Source organism: Indicator indicator, chromosome 4 (genome assembly GCF_027791375.1).
Source record: "Indicator indicator isolate 239-I01 chromosome 4, UM_Iind_1.1, whole genome shotgun sequence".
Taxonomy (NCBI): domain Eukaryota; kingdom Metazoa; phylum Chordata; class Aves; order Piciformes; family Indicatoridae; genus Indicator; species Indicator indicator.
Genome location: NC_072013.1, coordinates 44,535,228 through 44,562,641, shown reverse-complemented (window position 1 = coordinate 44,562,641; position 27,414 = coordinate 44,535,228). Strand labels below are relative to the sequence as shown.

Genomic DNA, 27,414 nt, shown 5'->3' with positions numbered 1-27,414 from the left:
CCGCCCCCTCTATGCTACGTCAGATGGCGGCGCCCCCCTGCGGCGGCACGGTGCGATGGAGCTGGAGGCGGCGCGGCGCGCAGTGCTGGCCGCCGTGCGGGGCACGTGCGCTGCCGATCTGCCGCGCCTGCTGCACTGGATGCGCAACACCAGTAAGCGCGGCCTGGCCCGGGCACCGCGCTCCAGGTCCCGCTGCTGCCGCCGAGTAGCCACCACGGCCCTGCGGCAGGCCCGGATCATGGGGGGAGGCCCCGTGGGCGTAGCGGCCTCAGCCGTGCGGACTTGGGGCCGGCGTTGCGGCTGGGCTGCCCCGTTCCGTTAAGGTGCTGGTACCGAGTGGGGCGTTCTTCCCGGTGGCGCGCCGGTCTCTGGCTCCGGGGGTGATGCGGTAGTAGGACTAGGGGTTGGTGTGTAGGGAGCGGCGTTTGTCTCCTAAACGGCTGAGCGCATGCTTGCCTAACGGTCGCCCAGCAGAGGGGAGCCGAGGACGGGCCGGCAGCCTTGCTGCCCGGGGTCATCGGTCGTGGAGCTGTCTGATGCGCGGCGACTTGGCACCGCCTCATCGCGCAGATGAGGCTACCCGGGAGCGGGGCCGCCGCTGAAGGGAGCTGGTGACATAGCCAGTGGGGATTGTGATGCTTGGAGAGCTGGGAAAGCTGAAGCTGTGGCTCAGGCAGCCTGTCGGATGCCGCCCTCTCACTTTAAGCGGGGGCTGCTGTCCCTGAAGCAGTCAGTTGGCACCAGCCGTCGCTGTCGTGCTTGTCTGAACGGGAGTTGGTGGCGGGGTTTGGAGTGTCGTGACACGGATGCTGACTCGTTGTGCTGCCAGCTGTGCCACAGAAACGGGGGCCTTCAGCAGAAGAGCAGGACAGAACTCTCGGGTAGTAACCTTTCAAACTCCCCATCGTGAAACGTCAGCGTTCTTTTAGAAGCACTCTAGTCATGGTATATCTAGAGGTTTTTAGGCGGTCTTGTCTTACTCAACTTCACACATGTTCACAGCAACCTTTCAGAAGCTTGGAAATAGCGATTTGAGCTAATGTGCAAACACTGCGTTTCCCACATCATGTCGTCTGAAGTTAGCATAGCTTTCTGTTTCCTTTCTTGTTTGTGCCTCGATATAATTTCATCACCATGCTGCCATCAAGCATTTTGTGACAGATGAAGAAAGGAAATGTGGGTCAGTGCACAGGCTGTTAGTTTGCAACTGAGCAAAACAGTGGCGTGGAAGACCTGAATACAGGCCGTGCACTAAAGCTGTAGGCATGTAGTGCCTTGCTGTATAAACTGAACACTGCCTAGTCTGGGTATATTTGCATTTTGCCATTGCAGGCGAAGAATCTTGAAGGCCACCCCAAATCCTTTGATCTAGTCTGAAGCAGCCAATAAGTGTTTGTCCTGTTTATTAATCACTGCCTGCTGGGACAGTGCTGATCACGCGTTGGGTGGGGAAAAAATTGTTAAAGATAGATTACTTCCCTAAGTCATGTCCTGTTCTGTTAGGATTGTTGTTCTTGCTCAGGTCTTTTGTTCAGCACCTCCATTTTATATTAATATATTAATAAGCAAACATATGGGGGACTGTTGCAAAATGCCAGCTATGACACCTAGAAGTTCTCCAGCTGTCCAGGTGTATAGAACTGTAGACTCACTGTTGCCCTGTGATTTGTGGCTCCCATGGCCACTCAGATGGAGCAAGTCAGAAAATAACCTTCCTTGTCTGAGTGGCCCCTCTGCTGGCATCACAGGAAAAGAACCAGCTGGGAACACAGTATTGCCCTCCGTGGTGTCAGTCCTTCTTAAGGACATTGTCATGTGTTTAAGAGCACCTGTGAGGCAGCCTTTGCAGTCAGAGCAGAGGTGGGACACCCTAAAACTTGAAGACTGAGCTTTGATGGATGTAGTTTAACTAACTGAACGTTTTTATTTTCTCTTTGTGTGTATTTACACATATACGTACATGTGCCTAACTACACATACATGCATAGATATAGTGGCAGAGCAGTCTAAGCAGTATTTCATCCCTTTTTCCTTGTCTGGATGTAGTGGCATGCTCTGCTTGCTAGATGGTTCTTGGGTTATTGTAAATCATCTTGTGAGGTGTGATTTTTTTTCCCATCCAATGTGCTCTAATTTTAAAATAACTTAGTTTCGTATGCAATCATTAATATTGATTGTGCACTTAATGTAACTCCTTGCAGCTTCTTCTGCAATTTATTAGTTTGTGTGGTGTGCATATATGAATTTCTCAGTTTACTGACTCCTTTACAAATAGAGTAAAGCACATGGGAACTTACTAGGGAAGCCTGTAAAATGCTTAACTCTTTCAGTTAAGAAACATGCATAACTCCACTTTGGCTTCTCCACTTTGATTCTATGATCATGGTTTATTTCTACAATAGAAATTTTTAGCCAGTGGCATAGTCCATGTAGAGTTGCAAAAATCCTTTATCAGTTAATAGCTTTTAAAATTTTTGTGCTACAGTTTCCAGAAGATCTCACAGATAGTTTTTGTGAAAGACAAGTATGCTGTAGGTTCTTAGCCTTCATTAGATTATGCTCTCTCCGTTTTTTTTTTTCCTGAATTTTAATGATGTAAATCCGTGTTCAGGTCTTTCATAAAATGCCTTAGGTTGCAAGGATCCTCAGAGATCGTCTACTCCAACCTCCCCACCATGGGGCAGGGACGCCTCTCAACTAAACTCAGGCACTCAAGGCCTCATCCAACCTGGCCTTCAACACCTAGGGAGGAGACATCCACAACCTCCCTCCAGTAAAGGGAAATATTCTTGCTTCATATTTACTCTTCATAATTAAGATACAACCTAAAGTGTAGATCGTATTCCAAATTTTGAACTTCTTCTTGTTCTAGGTCACATACTGCAGATCAGAGGACAAAATAGACAGGATCCATAGAGCAATCAGAATCAGGTATCTGTAGTAAGAACATAACTTCATCCCTATAGTGTTCTTGATGTGCTGTCTTCAGAATCTTTGTTATAGGATTCTTACATCATAAATTCTTGACTATCCATGACATTTTATTGTCTTTGTTTACACTAATTTATACTATTTTTCTTTTTTTTTTTCTTTTGAAAAAGTTAATGTCTTGGCTGGATGCTAGTAATTTAGTTTCTGAGAAATGAAGTTGCACTTTGAGCGTCTGCATCTTTGGCATTTCCTTACAGTTTGTGACTATTTTGCCAAGTGCTAATGTTATAGGTAGCCATGTTCATTCCCAGATATCTCCCCTGGGACATGTGTGACTTAAGCTAATTGTGTTTCCCAGATGGACACACTTCTGGATAAATTTAAAACCTGTAGGATTTGGTCTTATTCTGGTGCTTGTAGAACTTAGCAGTTTCTGAATCTGTTGATTCTGATGTTTCAAGTTAAAGTATTAACATTTCTGCAGTTTTTCTGCTGTCTCGTGCTGCTGCAGTCTCCCTGTCTAACATTCATATATGCATACATGCAGATACATGGTAGAGGAGAGGGAGTTGGAAAGCTTTGTGCCTATCTGTAAGAACTTTTCATTGTTATTCAATTAAAGGGTGTTTCCTTGTCTCTTTGGGCCATTGACTTGTTTTTCCATTTGGCTTTTTAATGGCTATGTCCTTCTGGTTTAGCTCCAGTAGTGAGTACAGGACCTCTCTCTTACTACTCTTACTTTCCTGCAGCACTGACCAGTAAGTAAGAGGCATTTGTCTAGCAGGTCACATTCCTTTACCTTTTTTTGCAGTATCACCATAGTTGCAAATATTTTGAGTGATGTCCCCAACACAACAGTCTTGATGATACTTTTTATTGTTTCTTGGAGCTGCTTTTGTGGCTGCATACTGACAATAACTTTTACTGTATCGTTTTTTTTCCCCTCACAGTTGTTCCATTTCAGTAATGATACTGATCATTCTAACATCTAGATAGTGCTATAATAATTAATACCTGTTGAACAGAGAATAGTGAGGGGCTGATATTGAGGTTTCTATTGCCATGCTCTGAATGCGAAGAGGGAATTTCTGCAGAGTGAAAACAGTTTTATGCAAGATGCTGAAAAGTTACCAGATCTTTGTACCATACAGAAATAAAAGCCTGGTCTTTGGCAATACAGATGTAGCAAAACAACAAACCTCTGATGAACAAATGAAAAAAAAAAAAAAGTTGTAGGAGTGAAAAATAAATATTTGTAAAAAAACTGTGAGCAAACAAGGATAGAATAAATGGAAACAAAAATGGCATGCTCACAGACAAGCTGTTTTTCTTTGGTGTGTGAGTTTCCCTCCCACTTCCTACTGCTGTCCTATCCCAGTTTTTGTCAAGGTGTTGAGCTTACAGTTTTACTTCCAGCTGAGGAGGACTGGGCATGATTCCAGTGTTAACTATAGTCAGGCTTTTTTCCTCCCTCATGCCTTTCAAGAGTACATGCAGCCTTTGAGTAAAGCCCTGCAAATAGTGGTTGCCCTCTAGGATTAGTGCTGTTGCAAAGACAGCCTCACTGATTAATTTAACTGGATGTTTTCTGACTTGCATACTGTATGCATGGAACATTATTGAGAAACTTTTCTAGGGAAGAGCCAAGTTACTTTATAGTAAAGCAAGTTATCTTATCTAAAGACTCTTACGTATGTGGAACTGAGAGAACTCTAACGACTAATCTTCCTTAGTAATGAAGGGGATGTAAGTGTATGCAAGATGACACTCATTTTCTTTGCACAAACACAGAACAAAGTACCCAGTCACGCTTTTTTTGGTACTGCAAATTTTAGAAATTCCAAATCTGTGTGTGATGGAAGAGGGCATTACTTTTAAAAGGAAGCTGCTTAGCAACACTGCTTTGCTGTTTCGCAATCAGCCAGCTCTTCCCACACACTGCAGTGAGATGTATGTCATTTCATGGTGACTGGCATTCCAGCTTTTCTTTTGAGTTAGTCTTAGATCACAAAGAAAATTAACTAAGAGTTGGAAAGAATATCAGAAACCTTTGGTGTCTTAACTGAACTTTTTTGTAATAGGATGATTAATGCTTTAATATCCCTCTGCAGTAACCATGTTCCAGAAGTTCTGGCTAAGAAAACTTAGGCGAAGCCCAAGAGCTAATCCAGAGCACTTGGGGACACTCCTCTGAAGGTTCCCCCTCAGTTGGATCTAAGAATTTGATGTATAGCATATCTATAAATGTGTGTATGTCCATATTCCTTCCTGCTCCTCCACTACCCAAACTCTTCAGAATTTTCAGTAGCAGGAGAGCTTGCATTTGGCAAGAATGGGCTCTGGAGAAGATAAGCAGTGAAAGCAGAATTGATCAAGCTATCTATATATATGGACAGAGATATCAGACAAAGTAAATACAGGAATCCTAATTTCAAGTTTGAGATTGAAGTCACCAAAGCACTCTACTTACTGACAACTGCTGAACACTTTCACTGTACTTAGGGCTTTAATGCAGATGCCAGAAGCCTATCTTAATTCATGTCAGTGAAGCACAGATAGGGTGATAAAAAACTATGGTTCTTCATGTACTATTGCAGAGTCTAAGAATGCTGAAAACCCATTTTTAAAATCTGTGCTAAAAATTATTTGTAACAGTAGCTTTGAAATTTTCTTTCAGTCATGTAACAGTAAAACAAAACCATCTTACACACTTTTTCCATTCTGTGCATTTCATTAGAAACATTTCAAGCTAAGATTTCAAAGTGGTCTGAGTTGCTGAGTGTTCATACAGAGATGTATTAGTCAGAATAATCACTGAATAATAAACCTTTACAAACCCTGTAGGTTAAGGATAAAAAACACACAATTATGGAGGAATTACTTTTCTTATGGATTTACTTATCCATAAGTACTGGAGAGCAAACCAGCTTTTTCATCCTCTGACTCCAAAGTTGAGGGCAATCAGTACTCTAAGTTCAGGTTTTTAACAGGCACTGAGGGAGGGATATCCAAAAACATTAACTGGACTGTGGTAGATGTGCTGCTTTAGGATAGCTTTCTGCATTTGGAGAAGAAACTTTTTCTCCTCATACTCTTAGGAATAGACTGAGTTTGTTCAGGTTTTTTTCTGTTGTGTACTTTGATCTAGCCATTATTGTGTCCTCAGACCTAGGTAAAATTATCAGATGAGGATTTTCACAAGTCAAAAATAGGAAGTAGTATAAGAAAAAAAAAAAACTTCTTTGCAGAAAAGATCAGTAATGTTTCCTTTCAGTACTTTTGTCACTACAGGTGGAACTAAAGTGGAATGAGTCTCTTTAAAAGGGTGAAAGCGCAGATTTATGCAATGTGACAAATATAGTATGTAAGTTTTGTATGTATATGTGAATAAAACAATTTAGTACAAGGCTTCATATCCAGATAGTAGAAGTGAATTATCCACGTAAAATATTCTTTCAGAAGAGATCATATAAGCTTTATAGAGCCACATTGCCTGCAGTGTATTTCTTTGTTAAAATTATGATATACCAAAAAACTTTTCCACTGCTCTGTTTTTTGGTAAACCAGAATGGGATGTGACCTGTAATTTGCTGAATCACAACTTTGGGAATTGGCATTAATTTCCTTTGTTGCAACAAATAATGCTTCTGTGAAAGAGGTCTGAATAATATCAAATCCTTCTGTTAGTCACTGAAACTTAATAATGGTGGTGAAAACTAGTGATCATAAAATACATGTATGACTGACTTTTTTTAAATTTACTTTGAATCTTCTTTATGAATGCAAAAGGCCTAAAGAATTAATAAAATAAGCTCTGGTTATATTCTCGTAAGAATCTGATTACTTTTGACCAATAACGAGGGGCAGTGGTTTTAAATTGAACAGTAGATTTAGGTTGGATGTTAGGAGGAAGTTCTTTACCATGATGTAGTGGAACACAGGAACAGGTTGCCCAGGGAGGTAGTTGAGGCCCCATCCTTGGAGATGCTCAAGGTCAGGCTTCACAGGGTTCTGGGTAAACCTGATCTAGTGGATGATGTCCCTGCTCACTGCAGGGAGGTTGGACTAGATGACCTTTGGAGGTTCCTTTCAACCCAAACCATTCTGTGAATAGCTAAATATGCTTAGGGATGGAATAGTATTTAGAATTCCTGAAGAAGTTGGTGTACTGAGGTCACAGATTGCTTCTCAAATTGTTTAGCCAAAAAAAGGAAATAGTAAAGATCTAGAGATGTGGGACTTTCACCTTGACCTGTGTGTTCAGTATTTTTAAAGTAACACTGAAGGATTAAATTAACCTTGCATTAAGTAACATTAAGTACTCCTGTCAGTCTATGTGTAGAAGACCATATGGTGCTTGCATTTATGGCTGCCTTTGCTGAAGTCTCTTCTTTCCATGTGACATGTAATCTTGTGTTGTATCTTGTCTTCGGTCATGTATTTCACAGTGCCAGGGTGTTCAGCTGTCGGCATAGCGGTGCTCTCTATCCGGTGCGAGGCTTTGTGATGTTTTCTTAGCTTGTGTTATATTTGCTGTAGAAAGGCTGAGCAGCACCAGGGTGTTAATTAGGCTTTTTGCGATGTGTTAATTAAATTGTATAAATGCATGTTGAGTAGATCCAGTGGAACCGGTTTTTAAAGTAAAATACAAACACTGTGCACTCAGACTTCCTCCATAAACAAATGCTTGTGATTCATCCTACAGTATCTCATGAACTCTACAGCTCTTTCCTGGTTACTTGTCTGTTCGATGAACACAGGGGTTGGCTTGCACACTCTCCATTTCACAGGCATTAAAACAGGCACTAAAATCATATAAAAAACAGGCCTCTATTTTTGTTTCTCTTTGAAGATCCCTTGTAAGGTGATGCTGAGATTCTCAAGAGCAAACAATTTGTTAAACACAAGGGTGGAGTTGATAAAACTGAACCCTCAGAAGCAGAAATGCATATTTTCACATTTGGCACCTGTGTTTTGCACTTGATGGCAATCTGTAAATATTTACATGCTGCAGAAGTAAATGTGTTATTGTGGTATAGCTGGTGCTACTTCTGGCTTTGACTCTCCTATGTCCGAGTTCAGTCACAAACTGTACACACAAGCACAGGGCATGGCGTGTGCAGCTTCTGCTGAGGCTGCCATTTTGTTATCTCAGGAGGAGCCTGATCAAATCTCTTTTTAATTTCTTCCTACGTGCTTATGCTTCCATAGAAGGGCAAGCAAGGCTCACAAAGGGCCTGGAGCACATGAGCTGTGAGGAGCGTCTGAGGGAGCTGGGGTTGTTCGGTCTGGAGAAGAGGAGGCTGAGGGGAGACCTCATCTCTCTGTACAACTACCTGAAGGGAGGCTGGAATAAGGAGGGGGCAGCCTCTTCTTGGTGACAAGTGACAGGACTAGAGGAAATGGTTACAAGCTGCACCAGGAGGGCTTCAGGCTGGATATGAGGAAATACTCCTTCACTAAAAGGGTTATCAAATGTTGGAATGGTCTGCCCAGGACAGCGGTGGAGTCACCATCCCTGGGGGTGTTCCGGCGGTGTGTGGTTCTGGTGCTTAGGGATGTGGTTTAGTGTTGACCCTTCAGTGCTGGGTCGAGGGTTGGACTGGGTGGTCTTGGAGGTCTCTTCCAACCAGATGTAGTCTGTGATTCTGTGTTGAACTGATGGTTAGGAAGGAGTATCTCCATTTGTCATGCACTTTTTCCATTTCAGTGGTTTTTCACTGGAGATGCATGCGTTGTAAAATGTTCCTTAGGACCTGTTTCACACAAGGCATCCACAAAAATTTGTGCACTATGATTTGTTTTGTAAGATGAAGTCAGAGGGCCCCATGTAATATGGTCAATGTTGTGACAAGTACTATACAGATGGAAGTCAAGGCAGGGAAGGGGTTTTCTGGAATTGAGGAAGATGAGTGTGCTAGTTACCTCCCACTGAAAGTATCCCCTTCTCTACTGTACAGCTGGGACAATGAGTACCCTAGAGAGCTGTCCACTGCTAAAGTTAGCCAGCAAAGGTCACCCAGGCCACGAGGAAGCAGATCCTATTGACGCACCAGCTCTGGAAGAAAGGGAGCTGAAGTTCTGCATTTGCAGTGTGTTGTGGCTGGCCTGGTGGTCTATGAACACTTCCTGCATTTCATTAAATGCTATATATGAATTTGATACTCTTAACAGGCAGTATAACAGCTGGATGAGCTCTCTTGCATAGTAATAGTATTGTTTTAAAGCATGTGCCAGATGTAGGGGCTTATTGTCCACAGGCACTGGTCTGTACAGCTGCTAATATCAGCTTTCTACTCTCTCATTCTGTCTGTAGCACATATTTTTTCTCATTCTTGCTTTCTCAGATGTTATCCACCTCAGCAAACTGGCTCGTTTGCACTCTGAGGACCTGTCGTGGTGCTAATGGTCTCAGTTAAGCCACAGTTCAATCTGTCCACTTTCCCTTCCCATAATTTGTGGGTTTACTTCTGTGCGATGTCACATCCATAGAAATCTTCCCATAGCTGATCAGAAAAATCACTTGCATGCTTCTAGGATGTTAATAACAAATTGGCAAGTTGTTGAATGGACTATGAGGTTAACAGGAGATGGATGCCCATTAGGGACTTCAAATTAAAATGCTGACAAGCTGGAGCTGCTGCATTGCACCTGTTGTGGTGTTCATGCTGCTGCTGTTGCAGCTGCTGCCTCTATCCCTCCTGTTCCTCAGTGCAAAGTCTGCATCTCTTTAGGGGCTGAGATTCTCTTCTGAGAACTTAACTGTGAGCTCTTTAGAACAGCAAATTGTCTTCTTGACTTAAAACAACTGCCAGTGGTGTTTGCCCATGGGGGTTTACTGTGGGGGTTTCAGGATTACCTGTTGGAGTCAGGGATGTGTTGAAAGAGCCATTTACACTTACTCTCTAAGAAAAGAGTGTCTTGTGCTAATGAATGATCATTCATCATTGAAATCATACTGTTTTCAATACAGTCCTTAAGCAAAAAGCATTTCAGAAGCATTTAAAAGGTAAAAAATTTAATTTGATTCTTTTACTACCCTTAGAAATTCTCAGTGTTTATAGCATTACTTGTGTTCCACAGGAAAGGTGAAGCATAGAGACTCTTGTAGCATGTTCTATAGGTTTATTTTGAACCTGCTTGCAATCTCCTGTTCCCACCTGGGACAGCAATGCTAACAAACCTTTTTTAAACACCTCTAAGAACTGTCAGACCTTCTTTTGGTGAGTGGTGTACGTATCTGTAAAAACCACACTCCCCACCTGACATGGTGGTTGTCTGAACAGACCAAGAAACAAACCAGAAGTAGGTGCCTCTGTTTAGACAAGAATCAGTAGAAGAGTTTGGTATATTTTTCAGGATTTGGTGTACAGTTGGTTTTTGTTGTGTGGGTTTTGTTCCTTTTACAGGTATGTAGTTTTGACTGAGATGTGCCTTTGTTTAGAACCAGTTCGTTGTCCTCAGAGCAGTGAGATGTCTAGAAAAAAGGGAGTTGTATCTTGTCCTTCTTTTGAGGAAAATGTAACAGAAAAGGAACTGATTACAGGCATACAGTGGATCTCATGCTGAATGTCAGTTAGGAACATCGTACTCTTAACGTCAAACTGGGTTGTGCAAGCAGGATGTTCACTACAAAATGTGGAAAGTCTGTTTAGTGCAAATAAACCTTTAGCTGGAGTAATGTATCTGGTTCTTAATACCACAGGTCATAAAAGGATGAGAGAGTCCAAAGAGGATTGATAAGAGCAGTCAGACTCTACAAACATGGAAGAAAGGGCTGGATAAATGGGTCTTGTTTCTTCAAAAAAAGAAGACGACTGATGGGACACAAGTCTTCAAAGAAGTAAAAAGGAAAGGAAAAACTGGAAAGGAAAAACTTTTCTATTTCCAGTGTGAGTGGGACAGAGTACTGAGTAGTATGGCAGAGGAAATCTAGATCAGCTATTGAGGAAATAGTTCCTTTCTAGTAGTGTATTCAAGCACAGGAATAGATTGCTAAGGGAGGTCATAGAGTCTCAAGCATTAACGATCTCTCTTAAAAGAACAGGAGAAGTAGTGACACTTATTGCTGATTCAGCATTGGAAGAAGAAAAGATTGGTGACTTCCCAAGGTTTCCCCTTTGTCCTTTTTCTAGATGTTTTCAAAACAAAGGTGTTAAAGCAGTGCAGGCATATCCTGGAAAAACAGCAAGAATTTACAGTGTGGCTTTGCAAAAATGTCCTGGTTTACATCCATTCTTATTTTCTTTCACATTTGAAATATTTTCGTAGTGTAAGTTCTGTAAAATGTAAGTTGAACTGTTGAACTATGCATTATCCCTGATTTTTTTTTTTTGCTAACTGCTTTATTAGAAAGATGGTATGCATAAAAAGAAACTTGTATATTAAAAAAATAAAAGAAAGCCTGCATTCAGGCAGCTCTGAGTTTTGTAATTTCTCCAACAGTTCAAAAACATCTTTGATGTTTTTTTATATAAGCTGAAACAGTATCACTTTGGTGGCAGCCCAGACCATCATATGTGAGTTATAAGTTTATAAATATGAAAATAATTTGAGCTTTCAAAAAGGCACTACATTTATTTTAAGTGGCAAAGTTATTACAATCCAAATCTGTCATTGGCTGGGAAAGCTAACAAAGGCTGAAAAATGCCTTTCAAATAAAAACCTTCTCCATCTGGTATCATTTATGTCTTTCAACTCTATTGTACTGGCCATCACTTAGTCCACTTGATCTACATGTGAGTGTTGAGGGTTTTTTTTGTTTGTCTTGGTTTACAGATGACTTTGATGAGCTCGTGGTGAGTAACAGTGATGTCATGCTCAAAAATATTGCTGAAGATTTGCGGAGTCGTTTGCCCATCGAGGCAATGTTCAATTCAGAACATCAAGCTGTTCAGAAGGTAAGCTGATTGTTATGGGCTCCTTTTGCTGAACCACATCACTTACTTGGGGGCTATGCTGATATCAGTTGTAGTTAGTAGTTCATAATAGAAAATGAGTACTGGATTGAAATGTATGAAATCTCAGTTTGGTTCTCAGGTCTGTTGCTGCACAATTGTGTGACTCTAGGAAAGTTGTCTCATAGTTTTAATATTTTGATCATAAGTTACTTGGCATAGCTTTCATTCTGTGTGGTATGGCACCTGTCACAGTGATTCTTCAATGCTAGCTCCAATAGACTCTTAACAGCCCCCTTAAAAAAGCAGCAGCACAGGGCCAGTGTTTCACTGTTGCCATTATGTGGGCAGCCCAGGAACGATTTCCAGCTCTTTTCAGATTCTGATGGCTCAGAAAGAGGTGGGCTGTGAGTTTTGTGGGAGGGGAGAGCACGTTTTCTACTTGTGCTGTCAGTAGAGGTGGAAAGTTAACACATGTCCCAGAAAAGTGGTGTGTGGCTCTTAAAGAGGAAAAGTGAATTGGCCAGATGCAGCAAGCCTGGGAGAGGGAGGAGAGAGAAGTAGGAGGATGAAGATTATACCCCTTGAAATGATGATAAGGCAAGCATCCCAACTGGTATGCTTTTGATTGAAAATGATACCCATGTTAATCAGGGGTGACTCTAGATTGAGGCATAAAGCACAAAGATGAAAATATTCAGGCAGCTGAAGTTGAGAAGCAAAATTGCCCTTTCTCCTAAATTTAAGATATATTCTCATTAAAGTGGAAGAGGAAAAGCTTCCTTTACCCTGTACCTCCTCTAGAGCCAGGCAAGCACTAAAGAGACAAGATTGACAGCAAGTCAAGTGGAAACCAGCTTGCTTATGAGTGGAATTTGATGATGCACTTCACATGCAGGATTTCTATTGTTCAGTTTTGATTTGTAACTTTTGGGTAGGGAAAATCCTCAATCTCAGGGATTTTGAGAACCGTAGGATGGACAATGAACTGGGTAACAGTGTAAATGAAATTAAGAGACTTGATTATGCCTGCCTTATGTTCTCTTCTCAGATACACCAGCATCCACTGCCCATGATTCATGTTGATGCATTCCTTTATGATGATGATTTTGTTGATTCATTGTGTGAAGAGGGGAAAATGAGTAGGAGCTACTGCACAGAGTGTGGCTCATACAAGACAGCATCTTTAGGTAAGTGCTCTTTTGGGAACATGAGAAACAAATTCAGTTTAACTAGACTGATTCATGCAGTGACTCAGCTGGGCAACACAACATCAAGCTGATGGAGGACTTTGTCTGGGCTGGTGCAGTACGCAGGCCGCCATTGTTTCCTGTAACCAAGAGAAGAAAAGTCCTACACATGTAAGTTGAGTTAATTTGCAGTGTGTCAGTGACACTAGTTGCCCACAAAAACTAGGCAGGGAAGAGGCAGGGCTGTGTACCACTGAAACAGAAGATGCAAGAGGAAGACAATACTGTAAGAGTTCATGCAGTAGACTCGGTCTCCTCTCACGTGCTGAAAAGCAGTAGAAAACGCCATCTGTCTTAAAGCTCGTGTGTGGTGTGGTAGAGATCATTGCTGTCACCAGTATAGCATAGGCATCGAAGGAGGAATGGTTTATGTGGAGAACATTCTGTTCCTTCAAACCTTGGAGTTGAAATTCAAGCTATTGGTCTATCTGCCCATATGAAAAAGTTTTCTTGAACTGTGCAGAGACTTTGGTACCACGTTTTCTTTGCCACTGAAATAATCCCAAGCTACTTTGCCCTGTATTCTTTAATATGTCACTGGGCAGAAAAAGGTTTCATGAAGGATTTCAGAATTCTCCATGTAAAGGAAGAAATCCCCAGAGAGAGGACAGACTGCTTGGCAGGCTACCTCTCATCTGCAAACTCTGGTTTTCCAGGGTCCCCAGCACTAGTTAAGGCAGGAAACCATCCAGGTACTTGGTGACGGTAACTCTTAGATTAATAACTCGTTGGTTAATAAGACACTAGTTAGTACTGCCCACCCAACACCTTTGTTCTGTTCTTATTTCCCAGAGTTTATTTCGCATTCCTTTTCCCTCATGGAACTGAAGTTTCTTTATCAACATGTACTGCCTGACCTGACAGGAAAGGTAGTGGTTGACGTTGGCTCCAGACTTGGTGCAGTGCTATTTGCGGTAACTTCCAGCACAGGAATTGGTATTTTATTGCTGTGACAAACATTTTCCCTCTTCTCTAACTGCCTGCTCTTGTTATTCCTTCTTGGAAGGGTCATTCTGAGAGGCACCTCTGCTCTGACTCTCTGAACAGCATAAGGTGCTCTTTGCAATTTCAGTTCTGGTTCTGTTGCTCACAAAAGGGGAAGCAAATGATCTCGCTTAGAGAGAGAAAACGTCTGTTGTCCAACAAAGTAGCATATTGCTGTCTCACATACTGCTCTTTTGCTAGCTCCTGCTCTCTCTCTCTCCCTCATAAGTAAGTTTGTCCTCTGTCTTGACCATGGCTATATAGAAATGAGTTACATTAAATTCCTTTCTGAAGCAGACAAACTGTTAAATTATGCAAAAGAAGACTTTGATATGAATTTGTCTCCAAAAACATATTGTGCCGCTCTGCGTTTTAAAATGCACATAAAATACTTCCATCGAGAAACTTGAGTGCAATTTTGATTGCTTTTGGCATGGCTGGTGCAACATATGGCAAACAGCATTGCAAAACACACATTACAGCTTTCTTAACAAAAGTCAATGGCTGTTTAGGGCTTAATCTTAGAAACACTCAAGCATGTAGTTGTACTCATCTGAATAATCTAATTTTGGGACTGCTCAAATGAGGAAAGTTACTCCAATCTGTAAATATTTACAGCTTTGTGTCCTTAAATGGTAACACTCCTGTTACCCTGAATTTGTTTTGAAGTACTTAAATGCTTGTGTTGTTGTAGTAGATAGTCTCAAACAACACAGAGGAAACACTTTTAGGAAAAAGAGGTCTATTTTTAATCTTGTTCTTGGCTTCTATTGGAGGAGGGGTGACTTCACCTTTGCAGGTTTCTTTTCTGCTCTCCATGCTGAATGGTTTCAGAAAACACTAATCATTAGATTAGAGCATGTAGATATCTCAGATACTCTGTGTCTTTGGCTTTGTTTGTTTGCCTTTGCCATTGTTGGCAAAGTGTAGATACGGTGTTCAGTGGAGACGATGACAGTTAAAGCAGTATCTTCAATAGGGCCCTCTAGGCTCAAGCATTTCTGCTTTTTTTTTTTTGTTAAGATCTCCCAACAACTTTCCAAAATCTCAGTCTGAAACAGAATCATTATTTTGGGCTTATTATTAAGGGATAATTTCTCTTTTTTGCCTATGTACCCGTATGAAGCACCTGAAAATGGCAGCAATACAATACTTAGAGGTGCTGACGAGGACTCTGTGTCAAAATACCCAGTTACATACCCAGCTATATTTCACTTTGCCTATGTATATGTCTCATGTTGGTTTTCTTCTCTTACTATTTTCTTACTCCATTAAAAAACGTGCAGTCTTTTCCTTCTATACTATTTTTCAACTTGGTTTGTACTGCTTTTTTCTTTCTTAGACCGTTTTCCATCTGTTTTGCAACTGAAGTGAAGTTGGAGATTTCCTTTTTATTATTTTGACCTGTCTTTTATGGATCTCTTCTGAAAATTTGAGAGACATGAGTGGGAATTGCCAAATAGGAGCTTAGCTCTGAAAAAACATGTCACATCCACTAAGAAATTTCTCCACTTGCTGCTTTAAATTGCTTTCTTAATCTTTAGGTGTATTTTATTTTTTCCATTTTAATTGAAATTTTGGAACTTGTTTTGAAGGCATCACAGTTACTAAATTTCCTTTTCCTAATATAGGGTTATCTTTATAGCTCAGCATCCCAACTATATGGAGTAGAAATGAATGCAGACTTTTGCCAGTTGCAAGAAATTATGATTACAAAATACCAGTTCATTGACAGAATAAAGGTAACTAAATATGTGGTTTAGTGTATGTATTTTTAATCACTGTGTACTAAGTATCCTATTTATGTGAGCGGTTGGTAAATCAATGTTCTGAGAAGAAGTTTCTGCCTTTACTTGTTTGGTGCTAAACAAAGGCTTGGCATTAGGAAATAAAAATCTCAAAGCAGAGGAGAGAGAATGCCAAAATATGATAACATGTTTCTTGTAATGTACATTCCACTAACAAAATGGCTTTCAAACAGTGTGAAATCATTATGGCTACTATTTCCCTAGTCTAATTATGGAAATCACTACTATTTTAGTAAGAAAATTACTCTTTTTCCCCTTTCTGGGGAGGACCACTTGTTAAGAGCAAAAGTTGTAGGTAGAATATGCCTTTAATCCGGTGTTGTGTGCTTGTGCTCTTGAACGGAGTCACACAAACTGCTGGGTGTAGTAATTTCTTGGGAATTAAAGTAACCAATTTTAAACTGGAAAGAAAGAACAAACATAAAATACTTAGCACAGGATAAACAGTATCCTTGGGTTGCCCAAGTCTATCCCAGTTCATCCATAACCTTTGGTTTTTGTATGTGTTTTGTGGTCATGACACTTTATTGTGATGAGGCTGAAACTGCTGTTAGGAACTCTGTCAAGCTAATTATTTTGAGCTGGAGATCTGGAGACATGCTTTTCAGCCTTGTATATTCTTTATTATAAGCCTTTTTTGTTTTTCCTTCACACCTTGTAATTCTGCTGAAGTATTCATTTCAGAGCATGAAGATAAGAAGATAATTCGTTTTCAAAGCAGTGCCTGAGGACTTAGCTATTTGAGTCTCATTACATGCTGATTTAGTCATGTGACTCCTCTTATCACACTGCTTTGAATATTTCAATCCTACATTTTTATTTCACTCACAAATGAATACTCTCCAGAGGTAAATACCAGCTTGAAAAATAGAATCCAGTTGCTGATAATAATCTGTGACACAAATTTGAAAAAACTTTTAAGGCATCTGTATTAAGTAACAGTTGGGGTTTTTTTCACAATATTCTGATTTTTTTTTTTTTTTTTAAATTAAAACATGTTCTCTAAGGACAGCAGTGCAGAATGCTCTTTTTAGTGTCTAAGATGTGAGTCAGCCTTATGTTTCTTTGGTCAGTGTTTGCTTTGTTAAAAGCACATAGAAAGTCACTTAGCATCTTTTGCCATTTGAGCAAACACGGAGATGCTGAGAGGAAAGTAAACAGTTCAGTAGGTCTTAGGAAACCTGAGATCTCCATTCAGAATGTAATCATGCAAGGCTTGGTAAGTGTTCCACTGGGCAACAGGGCAGTTTTAAAATCAGTTGCTGTGTGCTCTGTGTCAGCACATAGCCAGGCAGATCAGGAAACTGGTCTAGATGCAAAAGTGGTGTTTTGGCTGGAGCAATATGTGGGTCTGCCTTATGATGCAGCCACATATGGCTAATATGGTCTCACTAATCCCCAGTAGGAATGAGGATGGAGTACTTGGGTCACTTTAGTTAGCACAGTCACCTACTCTGTAAGTGCAAACTAATTTTAAGTTAAATTTTAAGTGTTACTCAAGTCAAGGAAGCATCAACACAAGTTCAGTTTCCAAGAACGTGAAGCACATTTCTGAACTGAGGCTTAAAATATTAGGACTTGAAGCAAATTCAGTGCTAATAATGATTTCTTGAGCTGCAAGAAATCCACTGGTGGAACAGTCTACCAGTGTTTGGATTAAAGGACTGCTGCATAGTTGTCTGGCAGAATAAGCTGAGATATGGTTTACCCCTAGCTGTCTGTCCTACACCACTGCAGGAGGCTGTGGCCTGTGTAATGGGGCAGCAGTCAAGTCTGTATCTATAATATTTTTGCCACCTACATTTATGATCCTTCCTTTTAATCTACAGTTAGCAGTGGCTTTATGTAACAGACATGTATTGACAACTAAGACCTACTGGTTTTATGACAGCTGATTGTGGTCTGAGTGGTCTCTTGTGGTCTCAGCAGTCTGTCATCTTTCTCTTGTGCCAGAATGCTTGAACTTCTTAACCAGCTCCTGTATACCTACAGTTTACAGTGCACTGTTTCAAGATCAATTGTCACCAATTTTAGCTGTCCTGAAGAGCTCTTAACTTTCATGAACTAGTGGATAAGTAGTTCACCTGTCCACACACTAAAGGTGGGAGTGGAAATCTGAGCAGTCATTCTGACAGCTGAACTGTCCCTATTTCTCAATGAGAGCCTTCAAACATTAACCTGTCAGTTCTGGGTAAGGTATAAGATGCTTCCTTTCCATTTGCCACAGGCAATGGTGAACAACTTGGCATGGTAAGGTGTTGTAAGGAGATGCAGGTGTTTGTTTTACTGATTTGGAGCACTTGCAGAGAAACCATGGAATATATCTCTCAAAGATGAAATGCTGTGATGCCTGATGTTTTATGAATGGTAGAGTTTTGTTTCTGTTATTACTGATACTGACATATTTGGCTAGAATTGCAGTTGCTATACTGCATTCTGATAGCATGAACCAGAGGTATGAACTGTGGCAACTTACCACATGTGAACCCTTAGAAGTTGCAGGGCTGATGGTATCTGTTTCCTCTGTCAATCAGAACAGCATGCATTGCATGTTTGTTATGAGGAGGAATACATAATTTACCTTCTCAACAAGCATTGATATGTTGTTAAGTGGATAAAATATTTTTCAGCAGGTGTTTTTAATCCTATATACTAACATTCAGCTTTCCTGTCAGAATTAAGAATTTTTTTTTTTTATATCTGTCCAGTAGTGGAAGAATTTGACAAAATCAGGTTAGTGTATTCCCAGCTCACAAAAGAAAGAAAAGTCCAGATTTTCTGTCCATTTTCAACATACAGAGATGGACTTTCAAAAAGATGTGTGGAATGCAAGTGATATTCAGATTGTCTTTCTCTTCATTATCCCTACAAAAGATGTTCCAATTTGTATTTCTCCTCAGCTTTGGGATGTGATCTATTTCTCCTTGATTAAGAGGAAATCAAGCACATCTTGTCAGAGTCTTAATGAACATTTGTATTCTCCTGTCACTGTAATCTCATCTGTTTGAAAATGACATGATGTGCTAATATCCTTTTTGGTGGGTGAAGGTAGATGAACTCAAACTAGCTCCTGTGCTGATTGGAGAGGCAGTTGTTTAGCAAAGTAAAGCACTTTCTGTCTTCCAGTGCCACTGAGTATCCTGCCTTTCCAGCATCTCCAGTCCCAATCTATGTTGTGAGAATTCAGCTGTTAAACCTGGGTCTGTAGTGTCTTCCAGCTATAATACTTTAGGAGCCCACTGAGTCTGAGATGCCTTTTAATATCCTGACAAAAGTTTTAGCTAGCTTAGCTCCTTTCCAGAAATCAGTGAGCATTTGTGATAAAACATAATTTATATACAACAGCCATCATAGCATCCTGTCCTCTTTATGGCACACAGTGTTCTAAACCCGAAGTCAAATGTAGTTTATTTCACTTACTGTAATAAATAAAGTGTTTTAATTAGAGGAGATAAATCTGATTTTTACTTTTTTCATTTTTTTCAAAGCTTATCCTAGTTACCTACTTCGGTTTTATCTGCTGTGAAGCCAGTGACAACAGCCATTTTTGTGACTGGTTGGAAATGGTGGTGGTGGGTGCTGTATTAGCTTGACAAGCTTCCTGGCTACTCGAAGGCTGTATTTGTCTCTTAATTCATACCTTGTGAAACTTTTAACTTTTCTCCTTCAGGTGATTCATGCAGACATTCGTACTCAGGCTTCACTTCTTCAGGAGGCTGATGTTGTTGTAATGAATAATGTTTTTGAATATTTTCTTGACAGACAGGAACAGGCCAGGTAAGCTATGTGTCCAAACAAGTTATCTTCCTTGGCGAGGTGTCTGTAACTTGGTGAGTTAAGGAAAACCTTAAGGTTGTGCTTTTTGAAGTCACACACATAAATTACATAAGGAAATAGTTTTAAAGTGCTTACATTTAATTGTTACTCTTAACTGCTGAGGTGTTAGTGGCAATTGTTTGTTGTTAAACCCACTACACGTGATTCTTTGTTTACCCAAACCTTGGCCTGAATCCTTGCAGTGATCTGTTAAAACAGTGTCTTGCTGTTAAATGATCTGAAATTTCTGTATCAGTTTAAAGCTTAATCTTCATAAAGAAGAGAGGTCACTGACTTGTGATGTCAGAGCTTTAATATCAATGCACTGCAAAATGTGATTATTAATGTTTCAATTGTGTCTTTGTAAGGACGTGGTAGCAAGCAAACACGTGAGTAGGGGTCTTCTCTTGCAGGTATGAGATACTGACAAAATAGCTTTTTCTAATCCATCACTATCGGTTGAAAACATAAATAACTTCACTGTCCAAAGTTACTGTGCCTTTAGAATGGGCAGTCAAAAAGAAAGGGTGCCTGCCTCCACCATGGCAGCCAACAGTCTGGCATTCACTAGCAGTTTCAGCTAAGGCTTGTCCTACTGCCCTTGATACTGAGGCAGTGATGAAAACTAGAGAGGTACAGAGAGGTGGGTGAAGGATGGTGGACATTTCAGATTGCCAGAAGATTTGCTTCCAGGCACATGAGTGAGAATTCATTTTATTTGTTAAGAATTCAAGGGTATTGGTTTAGTGCATTAGTACCATGCAGACAAATAACATTTGAGGAATGCTGGAAATTAAATTCTTAGTTTCAATCGCTGTGCTCTAAGAAATTATCTGACTTGCAAAATCAGGAAAAAAAAGGGAATGCTGGGGGCTACATAACTCCAATTGCTCGTGTCTCAAGAAGTATTTTTACATGACTGTGAAGTACATACATAAAGAGCAGTTTGTTGAGCTTAATGTGTGCTCAGAGATTGGATTTTCCTCAGAACCAAAAGCTTAAAGGGACCCAATGTTTAATCCTAGTCCAAAATGAAGGTGTTGATGGTACAAAATGACATGCCTGTATGTATCAGAGTTCAGAACTTACTAAATCCAACATTGTGAGACCATATATTCCCTCTGTTTTTAATACAGAGCTTGATTTTGTTCATACAAAGATAAATGCTTTGCTCTTAGTAGTGATAATAAGCATCTATAGCAAGTCTTTTAAAATTAATCTACCTCTGGCCAATAAACTCTAGACATCTTAGACTAATTTAATATCAAGTGTGGATTTTTTTTACCCTAAAAACTGGTGACTTTTGAATGTGTTTCAGAGCTTGGGACTTTATTGCTGGTAATGTAAGGAAAAGAGGCTCCTTATTAGTGACAGTTCCGAGCCTTGAAGAATCACTCTCAAAGCTCCAGGTAAGCTACTTCCACCAGCTTTAGCCAGCATGTTTTGTCACTTTCTATGAAAGTGGCAGTTCTGTATTTGATGTTAGCTGCTTGCCAGTATTGCTGTGAGGAAGCATATGTGATTTTATGCATAGATTAAAAGATGTGGGACTCAGGATTCTATTCCTGGATTGACCACCAACACATCTTTGTGCACTTTGATTGTCCTCAACTGTAAAATGGAAATCTCAGTCTATATATTGTTGTAGAATCACTAAAGCTGGAAAAGACCTTTAAGGTCATTGAGTCCAACCATAACCCATGACCACTAAACCATGAATTTTAATGAATATTAATAGCCTGCATGAATCATTTTAGTATTGTGTGTGTTACTAACAATATCTTAGCTGTGAAGTTAAAAAAACCCAACCAAACAGCAGCAACAAAATGCAAAGCCATATGATGATGTGGGCAAGTTTTGTGATAATCATAGTGACTTCCATCAGACTTCTTCCAGGTATAGGGATAGAACCTCAGAAGCACCAGATGTATTTACAAACTTCTAGAGGCAAAACCTTGAAATATTATCACTGTTCAGCTCCACATTTGCACATTGCCTTGAAACATGATAAACAGTTTTGTTAAGACAGTGGGAGAAAGGGACAAATTAAGGAATGACCATCCCTGAGGATACTCTGTCTTCTGACCTGCTGTCAGAATAGAAAATGACTCATAATATTCCAGTATGAGCTGTAAGAAGTAGAGATTAGGGAGAGATGTGGTCTCGCAACAAGCCAAGTGCTTGCTATCAGGCATCTTGGATCAGTGACAGCTTTAATTTGCAGTTGGAAACAAATATATGGACAGTGCAACTTTCAGATGTATTGAACACCCTGTGCTGCTTCTGTTCCCTGAGTAGTAACCACCTCCTGTGGACCAACCTTCTTCTCTTTGCCCATTCTGCCAAAGGTCGTTGATGGATTTCGGTTGTGTGTATGGTGCCTAAACAAATAATGTGGGCTAGCTTTAGTTAGGAAACAAAACACTCATCCTACCTGACAAGGTTATTTGTAAAGTGGCTTGCTCACCACAGGAGCCTGCTTTAGAGAAATTGAATCACGTATTGCCTGTATGCTGATGGGTGAAACAGATCCTCAGCCACAAGAGCATTGGTGTCGTTTAACCTTTTCTTGGAGCAGGCAGTAGTTGCACAGCATCTGAGAAGCCTTAACCTTAGTACAGTACTCCCTGGGTGTAAAACAAGAAAGTACCTCTGATTCTTCCATGGCACAGTTAGCTGATCCCTCAACACTTCTGTCAGAACATTGCCCTCTGATCAGGATGCTTGAGGCTTATGCAAATACACATAGAGAAGCAGTTGTAACATGCTAGCAAAATACCTAAAGTGTTGACTGAGATAGTTCTTAAAAGCTATTTAAGTTAAACAGCATTTCCAGAAATGAACTTATCATTGCTACACAATTCAGAATGACTAAACTCTCTTACTATGTCTTACCTTAGTGTTGTACTGACCTCGAAACCCCTGCTGTGTTTCTCAGCACTGTGTTAATTTACAGACCTGTTTTCATTGTTTCAGACTGATGTACAGCTCAGCCAGTGGGTCGAAGAGATGGAGCTAAGCTATGATGTGTGTATGGAAAAGGATGTTGACAGAGAAGCACTGGAACAAATACATTTATACAAAATTCTCTAGTACCTGGAAAAATTTACTAGTATCTTTGTAATATGATATATTTTTGGATCTGAAATGAATTTGTATTGGGTTATGTGAATAAATGAGGACAAAATTATTACTGTTGATTCATCTGAGTCTTATCTGTGGTTTGTAATGAAAAAGAGTCTTCCTAGGCAGGTTTTCTTACAGAGGCTTTCTGTCTCAACAGACTATGTTGACTTTTAACCAGCAGATACCCCTATGGTTTAATTTTTACAGAAATGTTAGAAAGAGTGGTTACATACTGCTGCTAAAAGCATTTTTGCTCACTAGCATTGTGAACTTCTAATGTTTGCTAAATAAAACTTAAGAACTGTGAATTGTTATTAGTGTGAACAATAGGAATGAATTTAACATAATGGTACTTAAAAGATTCAGCACATTAGAGATTGCTCTTTTGTCCATTTTTTGTTATCAGTAAGGATATTTATTATTAACAGTAGGATCTTTAGTGTTCTTCTTGGGGAATTCATAGTTTCTCTTTCTAGAGTCTGCTCAATAACCAGGGTGTCTTAATCATAGAATCACGGAATGTTAGAGGTTAGAAGGGTGCATACTCAAGCCTAACCATCTCTGCCAAAAGCAGGATCGCCCAGGGTAGTCTGCACAGGAATGCATCCAGGTGGGTTTGGAAAGTCTCCAGAGAAGGAGACTCCACAACCTCCAGGCAGGGCAGCCTGCTCCAGGGCTTCAGAAGTTTCTCCTCCTGTTGAGGTGAAATATTCTATGTTCAAGCTTGTATCCATTCTGCATCAGTTATGAGAAGCAAGTCCTTCCGTTTGATTAGTTGCCCTTAATGTGGCTATTAACTTAAATACCAAAAGAAACCAAGGAGCCACTGAGCATAAATACAGCAAGTCCAGGACGACAGAACTGTGTTCCATATCCTGCACTTCTGCTGGGGATGGTAGGAAGTGTAGTAAGGGGTTAAGAAGCTGAAAATTCTGAACAGGTGTCAGGGCTTAGCAGAGGCTTGGTGGTGGCGTAAAACATTGTAAATTCATAACAGAGCCTCCTTGGAGAGAAAAGATCCACATACGCCCACCACATTTATATTTAGATTTTACGTTCTAAGGATGTGAAGCTTTTAGTCATCTGAAGAATGTATCAGAGTTTAGCAAACATAAATGATCCAAGTGCAAAAAAATATTAACTTGAGGGATTTTAGACTAAGCGCGTCATGAATTTAGGAGCATCGTTAGTGCCTGAAAGTTCACTGCACGACTTTTGTCTAAGGAGAAAACCTCAAATTTTATTTCAGTTTTTTCAAATTATTTATAGATCAGTCGAGTTGGTAATACAGGCTGTAGGCAAAACGGAGCAGTGGCCATTAGTCACTAATTAACACAGTAAGTAAATAGTACTGTAGAATGTATAGTGAGGTTTAAGACTTACTTTTCATGGTCTATTTGGAGTGGAGGGGAGGATGTTTTAACTTCAGGGACAGTGAACTGCTGTGTTGAATCTACTCTTCATGCATTTAAAAATGAGCAAAGTTCACAGGATCACAGGGTGTTAAGGGTTGGAAGGGACCTCTGGGAAGCTTTTCTTAAAATTTTTATTTCATTAAAGTACAGCAATGGAACTGTTGGTTACTTAATTGTCAATGAGACAGATGCCCCTAGAAAGGGAACCTAGGAGAGGCTAAGCAATGAGGAGGAGGTAATGCAAAGCTAATAGGTCTAACAAGGGAGAGAATAAAAACAGAAAATAAATGCCTGTGCAATTCAGAATGAGGAAATGAGCACTGTAGTGATCAGTACACTACAGGGGATGCTGAATTTGGAGCTATAAATAGGCTGCTATAAAAGGAAAACTGACTGGGTCTTAAAAAGCTACTCCCTAACCCTACTGTGATGTGAGAAGAAAACAGCATGTAGGAATGTTGCTTACTTCTTCCAGAAGTCCTGCAAGGTCTCCTGAATCAATTGCCAGAACTTTTGGCTCACAATACTGGCTATCATCTGTGGCCTGCACCTTGTTTTGGTAATACAGGAACTATAGCTTTCATTGCAGTTCTCTTCATGCTGAGTCTTCAAATACTTTTTTTGGGTGTTGATCTCAGATAAAAAAAATTTTAATAGACTGGAGCAGATCACCAGCATATTTAATGACATCTGTATCCTCTGACTGAAAATAGCATGCACACATCTGGAGCTCATATGCAACAGAGGGTTTAGCTGGGAAGCTCCCCCTGTCTTGTTTAGACATTGGGAGAAACTCATGAGGTGAGTTCAAGCTGATGAAACTTGTCTTCCTTTCCTGCCCTTAATAAGCCCTTGATTTAAACAGGTTGACTTAAACCCACACCCTGACATGCTGAGAGAAGAGGTAGTGGTAATTGAGCTTGGTTTTTGTTAAACTGATACTCAGAAACACTTCTCTGTCCCTTTACACATCTCTTCCTAACATGGGTTCATAGAGCCAGCACTCATAAGGACCGTTCTTAAGGATGTTATGAGCTGCTTAGCTCATCTACTGCAAAGCTAGAAACAAGTAGTGTGTGAGAGAAGGCATTAGTAGAAATTTTCACTTTTCTAGCTTTAACTATTGTTATCTGACCCCTTTGGGGCATGATACAGATTCTCACATACAAAGGTGGCAAAAGGAGGTGGGAGAAGGTTTGCAAACCCCTGTGTGAGTGCAGGTGGATTGGTCCTTGCTGTATGTGCTCAGAAGGCTTCGGATGTCAGCCGAAATCCTCTTGAAAGTGCATTACTGCCTCAGGTTTTGCTTGTGTGGCTTGAGGAAGCTGTCAAGGCTGTATCCAGCATGCCAAGTCCTTGTTCTCAGTTCTGCTACTGCTGTACCGCAGAGTATTTGGCAGGTGATTGGACTTTTCTCTGCCTCAGTGTCTACGGTGAAAATCCAAAATCAGAGCAAGGTTGTGAACTGAGTACAAGTTTCTTTGAGATTGTCATATAAAAAGTGCTAAACACCCAAGCTGTTCTTTCTAAACTGACCTAATTAAAAAGACCTAAAAGGCAAAAAAAATATCAGTAAGTCTCTGAGATAAAACTTTCTGGCCGTTTTCTTCAAAAGCAACATGGGGAAAGGAAGCTTAGATTAACCACACTACAGTGTTGAAAATGCATAAATAATTATTTCCCACTGGCCTCCGTTCTTACACTGTTTTTGCTTGTTAGATGGCTACTGGTTGGGAGGATTGGAGGAGGAAGAAACAAACCCATGGATTTTTTTGTTTGCATGCAGGGCAGCTCCATGACAGCTACCACTGATGGCACAGTAGCTATTGCAAGCTGCCAGCCCCTGAACTGCTTGTTGCCTCCACCAGCTCTTGGGCTGCACAGCCAGTGTGCTGCATGGTCTCATGAAAAACAGCTCCTTGCACAACCTGATGGAGGTCCTAACCCCAGCCTACTACACCGAAACCCTGTGGTCAAGGACAACTCATAAATCAATGTCATTTCACATTTGTAGGCCTGAATTAGAACAAATTTATCTGAGGGAGCTGCACATCTGCAGTGCTTGTTGTAATCAGCAGGAGTCTTTGGCACACCCAGAAAGCAGCTCCACTCTTCTCTAGCAGCCTAACTTTCCCTATTGTACTCTATAGCTGCTGTAGAACAAGCTACCTGAAATTGAAATCCATCAAGAAGTACTGCAAACCACAGAGGACTTTTTGGATCCACTGTAATAGGGCACAAACTGTCAAGCAGTAAGAATGATGGATTAACTTTGCAGGGAGAAAACCCTGCAAATCTTTTCGCTCAAGATTGTGGGGTTTAAAAAAGAAAACAAAGAGTCATCTTGTGTGGGCAGCCTGACTCTCAAAGGTGAGTCATTCCCACGTGTGCTTTTTCCCAGTGAGCGATACTGGAAGGGTCTAATGATCCAAGCTTAGGAAAATTTGAGAGTGGGACAAGCTTGAAAAAAACGAAATCCATCTCCTTCATTCTTCACCATCTATGTCCGCCGCCCTGCTTAGAGGTTTTTCAGCCATCTTTCTCCCCACTCTCAGCAGCAGGACCAGCCTGTGCTGCAGCAGGAGTATTGCAGAAGCTCCATGTGAAACGTGGCTGCAGCTTGCACATTGTGTCTGTTACTGGAAGACAAATGTAGCCAATAACTTCTGCTGAGCGACTTCTAAGAGTCAGTGCTGACTGGAGTAATGATGCAAGTGTTCGTAAGGGGCTGCTTTGCACTCTCCAGGAATTTCTGGTAGAGACTGGAGAGAAATGGGCAGAACCAGCTCCATCTCACCTCTGAGACATCACGACAGACCTAGGCTCTGGCTCCCCCACCTCAGTAAAGCAGGAGCTCAGCATGCACAGTGCCACTGCATTTCCAGTGTCTGTACTTCTACACAGTATTTGAGGGCGGATTAACATGGCACAGAGTCTGAGGGAGGAAAAGGGGTGTAACATCATGCTTAAAGATTTTATTTTTTCTTTAACTTCTGGAACTTGGTGCAGCTTGCCTCATTTTAAAATTGAGATGTTTGTGTGGCCTTAGGGATGAGTCCTTTCTGACAGGAACAAGGTAGCTGTATGCTTGAAAGCTTGGAGGTGATCAGCTCCAGAGTCCCTTGTAGCTTGTAACGTAGGAGTCGCACATCCTGGCGTCTCATTCCATTGTTTTAGGAATTCCAAC

At 40.7% G+C, this 27,414-nt stretch overlaps 1 protein-coding gene across 1 annotated transcript; it reads left to right on the top strand.

Annotated features, from left to right (window-relative positions):
* The first annotated feature begins 685 nt into the window (after positions 1-685).
* On the top strand, positions 686-22,779 carry LOC128981770 (uncharacterized). Its single transcript, XM_054400705.1, has 8 exons — positions 686-881; positions 11,710-11,831; positions 12,880-13,018; positions 13,871-13,992; positions 15,694-15,804; positions 19,541-19,647; positions 21,005-21,095; positions 22,663-22,779. Exons 1-8 carry the CDS (start codon positions 686-688, stop codon positions 22,777-22,779), a joined length of 1,005 nt encoding a protein of 334 aa, XP_054256680.1.
* Positions 22,780-27,414: the final 4,635 nt, after the last annotated feature.

Bases quoted from the DNA above. Each gene is read 5' to 3' on its own strand.
- LOC128981770 (XM_054400705.1), top strand. From the start codon at position 686: ATGCCGCCCTCTCACTTTAAGCGGGGGCTGCTGTCCCTGAAGCAGTCA. The intron at 11,832-12,879 runs GTAAGCTGATTG...TTCTCTTCTCAG, and splicing joins AACATCAAGCTGTTCAGAAG to ATACACCAGCATCCACTGCC. The intron at 13,019-13,870 runs GTAAGTGCTCTT...CTTATTTCCCAG, and splicing joins ATACAAGACAGCATCTTTAG to AGTTTATTTCGCATTCCTTT.